The sequence below is a fragment of the Neofelis nebulosa genome, chromosome 15, assembly GCF_028018385.1.
Source record: "Neofelis nebulosa isolate mNeoNeb1 chromosome 15, mNeoNeb1.pri, whole genome shotgun sequence".
Lineage (NCBI taxonomy): Eukaryota > Metazoa > Chordata > Mammalia > Carnivora > Felidae > Neofelis > Neofelis nebulosa.
In genome coordinates this window covers 30,072,659-30,083,358 of record NC_080796.1, presented here as the reverse complement: position 1 = coordinate 30,083,358, position 10,700 = coordinate 30,072,659, and the positions used below count along the sequence as shown (strand labels likewise).

Sequence of the window (10,700 nt, the reverse complement as noted above, 5' to 3'; positions counted from 1 at the left end):
GCAAGCCATACCCACATGTTCCTGGCTTGTCAAGGCCGGGGAACTAGCAAGAACACAAACTTTGGCTAAGCTGCCGAGACCATGTATTAATAGAATCTGGAAGGGGTCAACTTTAGAATTTATTGGCTTCAAATCTTATATAAACTTACTGCTGCATCCAAAAGACTCACATCTTTGTGGAAGGCCCAGGGTTTGGCAGATACAACCATGAATGAGGTAAGATTTGGGGACATAATCAACCAGGCATGAACTGGCTGAGTGTGACCACGGGAGCTCAAATCCAGACTGACACCTCTCTTTTTTCAGCGTCTCTACCTCAGCACAAATATCTTCAGTTTTGCAGACCACTTCTCTCGGATTGGATTTTGGTCATGTCTTCTCATCTAGTTTAATTTATTTTAAAACCTCAAAAATTTGTAATAATCTAATAAAGGTTTTTTTCCCTGAAGGCGTGTTTGTGGTTTGCTCTGACTGGTAGGGTCCAGTGCAACTTATCAATTTAAACCCACTGGAAAACACTGCGAATATAGTTTATTCCCTTCAAACTATTGCCCTACCGGTTTACTAAACACATGGCCTCAATGCTGTGCTTATTCCCTTCCTGGTGAGGGCCAACCTGAAATTTGCAGAGCCACTCTGCCCAATTCCAGGCCCATGGAGCCTTCACAGCCTCTGTCAACTCGTGCGGGATTCTCTCACGAATGCAAATAAGACTGGGTCTTGTCCCTATGTTGAGCTTGCCTCAACCTTTCATTCTGTGGATTGAGACCCAGTTTTGGATTTTGTTGCTTATCCTCAAAATAGCTCAGTAACTGGTCCTTATAATGAACCAGCATCTTCTACTGCCTCAGAGTTACAGTCAGTTAAGCATGATTTCTTGAAAATATACACAGTTTTCTTTTTTTGTCAAAGAGGATGCCAAATAGAGCAATGTTTTATGTCCTTTGCTTAAAATATGTGCTGACTTATGGCTTCTTTTTGATCCTTGCAAAAAAAAAAAAAATGCCTGCATTCCACCTACTCAGCCGTTCCTGCTGTTGTGAACAGAAAGGAGAGTGACCTCCTATGCACTGGTGATTTCAGATGATGGTCAGGGACCAAGTGTAGAGCTTTTACTTCTCTACCTCCAGATCGAATGGCTTAGAATCAATTACTGCTAAGCCCAAATCATTTTTGGCACTTGCTCTTAAAAATGTAATTTCTCCATTGACAGCTCTAGATAGCAGGCGAGCTCATTCAACTCTTAGAGGTTCACTTCACCACCAATTTTTCCTAGAAGTTTCAAAGAACCAATGCTGTTTAAAATGGGATGTGTCACAGATATGTTGTTGGGCTTTTTTCTCTAGAGGAAGTAAATGTTTGCTATTATTCTGGATGTTTCTTCATTGTGCCCTCTGGTGAAAAACTAAAAGGTTCTTTGTGTGTGTGTGTGTGTGTGTGTGTGTGTGTGTGTTCATGTGTGTTTGTGCATGTTTATTTTTTAGAAAAGTCTTACAACTATTTTGTAAAGAGACCTTGGCCCTGCCCACATGATATGCTTGCCTCCATCTTTCTTTTTCTTCCTCTATCAAATATTTTCAACACCGATATTTTTCAGGCACTGTACCAGGCACGAAAATAACAATGGTGAGTAAAATTGGTACTGTTTCCTCCCCCTCATTAATCTTCCTCATACTGGAGTAAGAGTCTTGGGTTTCCCTCCTTAATGTTTATCAGAATGTTCCAGCCTTGTTTTGTGCTTGGTTGGTTTTGAAATCACATGGACCTGCCTTCTGCAACATGGAATCTACATCTAACCTCATTCCATGCAATTCTGCTGCCCCAAAGTGAATTTCAAATCTATATCTCTGTTTCCTTTAGACCTCAAGGTCTAAACACTAGCAATGATTTCTAAACCTTCTTTAAAATAGAGGAAACTTTTTCATAAGCAAATTAATTGTGGAACCAAATATGTTAAATAGACTATTTTGAAGCTACTCTATTTCTATCTAAAATAAGGTGGCATGTTAACTGCCTCCCTGACTCCCCTACTTTCCCTAGAGCACTGAGAGCACCTTGCTAAACTGAACTGGGAAAATCGGTCTCATGGCTGGCTGATTTACCTTGTGAAATTGCCCTGGAGCTCCACCTCCAGGAGTCACCCTCTGGGCTGAGTGATCATCCCAGGATGCAAAGCAGTTTGGCCCTCAAGCTTATCCTGTTTGTGTGTGTGTGTGTGTGTGTGTGTATGTGTGTGTGTATTTGAAAATAGGCTGCCTACCTTTCTCAGAATCGATGGGCACATCACACATCCTCATGTCCATCTGGCGCTCTGTATCACTTCCCAGGCTACTGCAAAGTGATAGAAACTAGGGCTCAGATTTGAAAGGAGAGGCAGGCAGTGTGCACTATTGGAATAGGCCTTCAAACTCGTACAGTGCTGAGTTTCTTTTTCTTTACAGTGCTTGTGCAGGGAAGCCGTCGCCCCACTTAGCATAACGGGTGGGTTCTCACTCTGCAGTCAAGAAAAGGAAAACATTTGATAAACAGGTCAGTTCTCTGATATTTGCAAGGAGGGTTGCAAAGCGAATGTCTTGGGAACATATTACAGAGAATAAAAAATGATCCAGTGTTTGTATCTCAGGAGAGGGAGAGAGGGAGAGAAGGAGAGAGAGAGGTGGAGAGTAGGAGAGAGGTTTCTAATTCAGACCTGCAGAATAATTTCATCATCTGTTGGAAAGAGTCCCCATGACACAAAATTTTGCAGTTTCTCTACCTTCTCACAACCCCCGCACTGTTTGCACTTCATTGCTAGGGCAGGGTTTCTAGAACTAGAAGGTTTTGAAAAGCTGTTAGTGGAGGAATCGTTTTATATACCACCCCCTGTGCCCCAAATCTTTCCCAGAATTTGGGGGAAAGGAGAGCAAGGCAGTTTTGGTTTTGTTCTTGTTTTTAGAAACATTCTTCTTTTCCAAAATATAAAAGCAATACATCAACAGTACCAAATGCTGGTAAGAATACAGATCGGTAGGAGGACCTCTTAATACACTGCTGGTGCGAATTTATATTGACTGATGCAACCACTTTGGAAAAACACCCTGACATTATCTTTGAAAGGTAGACTTTCACATACCCTATGATAAGCTTTTCTACTCCTAGGTTTATATCCAAGAGAAATGGTTCCAAAGGGGCACTGGGAAGACACACACAAGAATGTCTGGAAATAGCCTACAGAATAAACAATAATATCTTCACAAAATGGAATATTGAATAGTCATCAAAATCAAAATAAATGAGCTCCAGTGGATGAATCTTAACAATACAATATTAAGTGAAAAAATTTCTAGAAGGTAACATATGCACGCTACCCTCTTAAAAGAATTAAAGCCACAATAATAATAATAATAAAAACACATGCTTTCTAGGGCTATGTACCAATTAGATACAACTTTTTAAAAAAGAGAACAATGGGATGATGAGATTTGAGAAGGTGGTTCTTTTGGGTAGAGAAAAATGGTAAATGGGATTAAGAGAGGATCCATATCTAGATGTTAACTTTTGTTTGAATCCTAGTTTATATATAGATCATTGGGTTTATGAGTACTAATTATAATAAACATATTAGTAAATAATGAGTGTGCACGGGCCAATGAGAAGAGTATTTGCTGAGTTGAAGATTAATCCAATTCAGAGTGTGTTCTGGCATCCAAAGGGAAAACTGAAAGCAAAAATTACATATTCATTGTGAACAATTTAGAACCCAGCAAAGTCTGCGAAGAAAGAGACATCTCTAATAGTATCACTCCAGAAATAATCATTATTAACATTTTGGTGTATTCCCTTCTAGCTTTTTTCTAATTCATATTTTTCAACAAAATAATAACCATGATGTTTAACCAATCATCTTATTCTTATACAATATTATGTATATTTTCTCATGTGATAAAACAATCTCTGAAAATGGTTTTTTTTTTTTCAACGTTTTTTATTTATTTTTGGGACAGAGAGAGACAGAGCATGAACGGGGGAGGGGCAGAGAGAGAGAGGGAGACACAGAATCGGAAACAGGCTCCAGGCTCCGAGCCATCAGCCCAGAGCCTGACGCGGGGCTTGAACTCACGGACCGCGAGATCGTGACCTGGCTGAAGTCGGACGCTTAACCGACTGTGCCACCCAGGCGCCCCTGAAAATGTTTTTAACAACTAAATAGTATTGAATTATGTTTCTGCATAACAGTTTATTTGACAAATCCTTCAGGTGTGTTTATTTGAGTTGTTCCCAATTTTTCATTATTATGAATAAGGCTCCAAAAAGTATTTTGCACGTAATTTGGGTGCTGTCTCTGATGATTTCCTTAGGATAAAATTTTAAGAGTGGAATCTAAGTGTGAAAAATTTTGAGTTATTGTCACATGTTGATACATTGGAGGGCACTATTTTTATGAGAAATAAACTGAATAAGATAAGGCATATTTGTGTGCCAATATATACATGATTGTCATTTAATTAATATCAGTTGAATATGAAACTGCATATAATTACAAGCTTAGTTAGAATACTTTGGAAGAGGATAAAGAACTATCTTTCTCATCTGCAAGCCTATGAAAATTAAATGACTCAGAATTTTTCTTAACTTTTAGTAGAAATACAGGTGCATGCCCCTGGAGTGATTCTTTTTGTTGCATTAATGATAATAAATATAACTTAAATATCATGCTATTCTTTCAAAAGTGTTTCTCTATGCATTATCTCATTTGCTTTCCATGATTCTTCTAAGAATTTTGAAATAATTGACAAGTTATTCTAAAATTTATGGGGAAATGCAAAGGACCTAGAATAGCTCAGATAATCTCAACAATAACAAAGTTGGAGGACTCACACTACCTGATTTCAATACTTACTAGAAAGCTAGAGTAATAAAGAGAAAGTAAAATTTGCATAATTGTCATGGAAACCTACTAAATGATATAGCTGTATAAATATCGTTTAAGGCTCATTTCAATGCAACTGATCATTTCTTACCTTGGGACAAGAACAGCTATTGTCATTAAAAACAACAACAACAACAACAACTGAGGCAAGTAAAGCATAATGAAAGCATTTTTCAAAGTAAAAGTCATATACTACTGATGCGAAGATGATTTTAAGTGTTACACAAATATGATTATTTTTTAATAATCACATATTTCAAGATTATCCCATGCTTAAAGTTACAAATAATTTTTTTCCATTAAAGATGCTCATATAAAATTTCCTTCTGAAATAAACTTAAGTTTTAAAAAAGTGATAAATTTGTGGACTAATATAGGAGTGCTAATACCTCATTACAGATTTAGGCAGACTGACCTGCCCAATAACTGGCTTAGCAGGAACACCCAGGTTTCCCTTTTACTACGCAGTAGAAAGTAGACGAGGAAGAATGTTTTCCGCAGACAAATTGGCTTCTAGTTCACCAATCTGGTAACAAATGTATGGAGAGGCAAGCCAGGGTGTTACCTGAGAGAGGGCCTACCCCACAGAAACATGAGGGGTGGGAAACAAATAAGTCCCTCACAGCACACATACACACACACACACACACACACACACACACGACATAGATAGACCTGTCAGTGTCCCTGGCCCCAAATGTTGTCATTGTGTCTCTGGAGACTGAATGTAGTGGCTGACCCCACTCTCTTGTGAACAGATTCCAGGTGATCCTGCCTCAAATTCAAAGTCCCAACTCACAGAATTTAAGCTATGACCTCGCCCCTTGGCTGCCAGACAGGCTACCAAAGCAAGATTGTATCTGATCGCTTTTATTTCTAGAGTGTCAATCCCACGGTGGGGCCCACTTAACAGAGTAAATGGAGGAAAGCCTGTTGGGTAGACAAAACCAATATTCAATGGGGGAGAAAACCAAGTCTCAGAGAAGTTAGGTAGCTTGCCAAGGCCATAGGGCAAGGAAGTAGGTTTGCATTAAAGATCTGACACTTCCAATGCAAGTAGTGGGAGTGAGAGGCTTCAGGAAGGAATTTTGTTTCTTATATGTGACAGGGAAAATTTGTGTGTGTGTGTGTGTGGGGGGGGAACAACTAAAAAGATGCAACCCTCTAGAACCAAAGAAAAATGACGTCCCAGCTTGAATCTATAAATCTCTGTGTGGCCCAAGGCTACATGAGGGAGATATTTTCCCCTACTTTTTCCAGGCAGATGTGCTGTGCAATGTGCTTTTTTCACACTGTGAAAGATGTGATGTGAGAATTCCCAGGAAAGTGGCTTTGTGGTTTTTGTCCTTGTAAAGTCGGTACTTTATCAGAATAATTCCCTTTTTCTTGACTTTTTTCTTTCTTTCTTTTTCTTTCTTCCTTCCTTTCTTCCTTCCTGTCTCCCTTCCTTCCTTCCTTCCTTCCTTCCTTCCTTCCTTCCTTCCCTTTCCTTCCTTTCCTTTCTTTCTTAAATCTTTTACATCACTGTTCCAGTACAGCTCTTTGACAATTAGGGGCTCTTTCTCTGTGCCTGTGCAGAGACCAGCACCCATTCTGGGTGGTGGAGGTCCTCTCACGTAACAGCTTCCAGGGCTGTTCCGGGATCATTTCTGCCAGTGTTATTCAGAGGCAGCTTCAGGGACTGCGTTGGAGAGCTAGTGAGCATTCCCCTTATGGCTGTCCTGCCCCTGGGAGTTCTTGGGGTAGTAACAAAAGCCAAAGTCCCCAGGATGTGCCCTGCTCAATTGTATGTACTTTGTTTCATTGTGAGATTTAATTTATTACTCTGGTCTCCTGTTGCACAAAACCTATAAAAATAATCCAGGACACTCCTTTGTTTCTTCCCCAAATACGGCTTTTGAAAGCTTCTATTGTTCCAAAGGATCTTTTCTGCTGTCTTTTGAGAGAATGAGGGATTAGATCTGTTTCTTCCGTTGGGTATTCTCCCCACATCTCCACCTGGACCCATCAGAAGTCCAAGGACACATCACATGGCCAAAACTCCTACTAATAATAACACAAAATTGATTAATATAGTTGGAATTTATAGTTGAAGCTCAAGGACAGCAATCTCTGGGGAGAGGAAGGGAGGGCAGTTGCAGACAGGAGGAGACTTAAATGCATATTTACATAGCACTTTACGCAATAGTGAACAATAGGTTCTAATAATATTGCTTTACAGATGAGGAAACTGAGAGACCCGGGTCAAGGTCACACAGAGTAAGGGGTAAAGCTAGGATTCTAATCCCAGGAGTCTGGCTCAGTCTTCAGATTTCCCACATTGAGAAAATCTTCCCTCCCCCAGATCCCCCTTGTTGCCACAACTAGAACCCTCCAAAGAATTCTCCCCACCACCCTGCTTTATTTAGCCAAAGTCTGTTTGAGTTAAAACCCCAACTGCTAGGCTTTAGTTTTCTCTTCCATAAAATGGGAACGATAATGATGCCTGTTTCATATAGCTTTATAAGTGCTATGCATATGGTAAACATCCACTATGTGACCATTATTACTATCAGCTATTAGAGAATTTTACAGAGGTTTAGAAATACTGGCTAATCATGAGACCTCTCCAGACGTTCATGAGACTGGAATTCTCCATTATTGCTTTACCAATACAAATACAAACAGGTTGTTTATCCTTGTGGTTCTGTATCTTACCCAGAATTTCAAATTTAGAAATTTCAGTTCAATGGTTTGTGTCTAAAGAGAACCATTTCTGCCATCACCACAAAGAAAGCTTGGGAACCCTTGGGTTTAAGACCCACAAGAGGGCCCACCAGGCAAAAAGATCTGTATCTTTGAGCTTTGCCCACACACATTAATTCAGATGAATAACAGAACAAAAGAAAGTACACAGCGTATTCTTTCATTAATTGGTTTATTCATCAGGAAAGGAAGAGAAGAATAAATGCTGGCAATGAGAATAGCCAGTTTTCTGGGAATTAAAAGACGTTTTTGCTTGAACGTGCTCAAAGTTTAAATAACGAGCAATAAATTATCTAAGTCAGTAGTTTTTCAACTGTGTTCAGTGGAGCCCTGGAGTTTTCCAAAGGCACCTCAGAGGCAGCTCTGAAGTTAGTAATTATCTCACTGGCTGAATGTTAACTCGCAAAGGAATGAAGGTACCGAGGCTGTGAAGCACGGAGAATGACTTTGAAAACAGTTGCACCAGAACCTGAAGACTTAATCAGTCCTGGGTATGTGTGACCTTGGTCAGGTCACTTCCCACCTCTGGTTTCTGTTTTCTGTCCAATGAGGAGAATCCATGATGTATAGAAACAGAGTTCTTTTGGCTCTAAATCGCTGAGCTCACTACATGAGTTGTGTTCCCTACAATGTCTACTTCCAACAGCAACAAAAATAGTTTGGGATTTCTTCATACAACTGTCTTCAAAGCTGGTACGTCACTTCTTTTTTTTTTTTTTTTTTTTTTTACATTTCTCAGTGGTTGCAAATCATAGCTCTTTCGTATGTCCATTTGTTCACAACCAGGTATTTCATTCAGTTTACTCCAGAAATGTTCAGTAAGTGCCTTCCAAGAGCCAGGTACTGGTATAGGTGAGGAAAAGATGAGTAGGAGAAACTTTTCTGTTTTCTCCAGGGGCTCCCAGTCCCCTGATGAGCTGGTAAACCCACTCTTGTACGGCTTATAGATGTCTCCTAAGTCTGGCCATTCTGGCTGGAGATGATAATATATTTCAGCCAAAGATCTGAGAAACCGGTGGTTGCCTTGGAAAGAGGGAGACCTACCTCCCCTGTCTTTTGAAGGGTTTCCAATAAAGTAAATATCTTTTGTCTCAGAGGCCATAAACTTGAATGTGAAAGCAGTCCTTTCTCCTGTTCCTACCCCTTTGGTAAATGCAAAGTACCTTCAATTCCCAGATCCCTTCTGTGGCTAGCTGGTTAGCAGTAGAACACTGTTTATAAGGATCTCTGATTCGACCTTGTTTAGCAGCCATAATAACCCTTGGTTCAAATGGATCACTGTGCATAGTTAGGAAAGGCACCCTGCGTAGTAATCTGATTTAGATTAATCTAGACTCAGGGCACCTGGGTGGCTCAGTTGGTTCAGTGTCTGACTTCGGCTCAGGTCATGATCTCAGAGTTTGTGAGTTTGAGCCCTGGATCAGGCTCCATGCTGACAACTTGGACTGCTTCAGATCCCGTGTCTCCCTCTCTCTCTGCCCCTCCCCTTCTTGTGCTCTTGCTCTCTCTCAAAAATAAATAAAGATAAAAAAATTTTTGATTAATCGAGACTCAAATCCCAGATCCATCTAACTGGCTTTGTGCCTGTTGGCAAGCCACTCAACTTTGCTGAATCTTATTTTTCTTGACCTATGAAATTATAGACATGTCATAAAGTTGTTATAAGGGTAAGGACTCACCAATATAGCATACTCAGTGTTTGTTTATGCCTCGTGAGGATTCAAAAAGTGGCAGCTCTTTTTATTATCTGGTCTATGAAGAAGGCATTAGTCATCATACTGCCTATGAATGGAGAGCCGACTGGACTAGCCCTCTTAGATTATTGCGGGAATTTAAAGCAATCACTGTAGGGCTGAGCAGAGGCTTACAGATAGATGTATCCTGGGTGGGAGTCAGGGAAACCCTAGAAGGAAGTTGGGGTCAAGCTGTCAGCAGTCTGGCCATACCAGTTGATGGAGTGGAAATCTGAATGGGGTTCAGGAGAGGAACTTTCATTGCCTCAGGTCAAAGAAGGTGTCAATGATTGACATTAGAATTGTAGGAAGGTGAATGGGTGAGACTTTTTCCCCCATTGACCTGCCTGATTAAACCAGTAATCTCCATTTGGAAAGCCGCATAATCACCATTTGGGATACTAAGCCAGAAAATCTCAAGAGTTGAGGAGGCCTCTGGGGCACATAATAAAATCTAGAACAGGAGACTGGTGAATGGTGCCTTGAAAATGGAGGAGCCTAGACATTTGGAGGTTCAGGATCTTCCAGCTCAGCGGTTGCAAACTGGAGGACTTTGTTGTCACATCTATTTCAACCTGAACAATGTTTAAGGTGGAATTTCACCTACTTTTCTGGCTTTTCTCAAACATTAGATGATAGAGCCACACTGAACCTACATTCTTATGTAGCGAGTTTGCTCGCACCAGCTCTTTGGGCTAGATTATTTGCCAGCTTTCTTCCCTGAAATAATCTTCTGGTTTTTGTAACACTGTTCTGTCCTCATTTTCCTCCTCCCTCTCCACTTGCCCTTTCTCATTCCGTTTTATACAAGCCCTTCCTCCTATGCCTTAAATGCCAGCAATCTCAGGGCTGTTTTAGATCCCCTTCGTTTTCCTATTCCATCCACATACTCTTCCTGAGAAACTTTTGAATCTCAGCTATATGCTGCTGTAGAGGAGAAAAGCTTTTCCCTTCATCCCTTTTAGGTTCTTTGGCTGGTCTAATAATTAAATTGACAGAAGACAGATTAACAAGAGAAAATCAAGTTTAATTTTGTATGTATGGGAGCCCATAAAAATATGAGACTCAAAGAAATGACCAGAGCAGGCAGCTTTTTATACCTTTTAGGGAAGGAAGTAATAAAAATGTAAAGAATTGGCATGACAAAAGGGGTTGGATCCGGTGTAGCAAGTAACAAGGTTTATTCAGACAACCCTCTCAGCCCTAACTTCCCTATCTCTGGTGATGAGGATGCTTTCCATCCTCCTGGTTCAGGGAGGGTACCTTTCCCATGGGAGATTGATTTCCTCTTTTCAGGGGGACAAAGGAAGGTC

General features: G+C 40.4%; 1 protein-coding gene across 1 annotated transcript in view; it reads right to left on the bottom strand.

Moving 5' to 3' along the window:
- Nucleotides 1-2,220: 2,220 nt before the first annotated feature.
- EDEM3 (ER degradation enhancing alpha-mannosidase like protein 3) overlaps nt 2,221-10,700 on the bottom strand; it is a 79,199-nt gene continuing 70,719 nt past the window's right edge. The window contains exon 20 of the mRNA XM_058700635.1: nt 2,221-2,494. Within this exon, the coding sequence (XP_058556618.1) occupies nt 2,490-2,494 (5 nt within the window). The 3' untranslated portion in view covers nt 2,221-2,489. The remainder of the gene's footprint in view (nt 2,495-10,700) is intronic.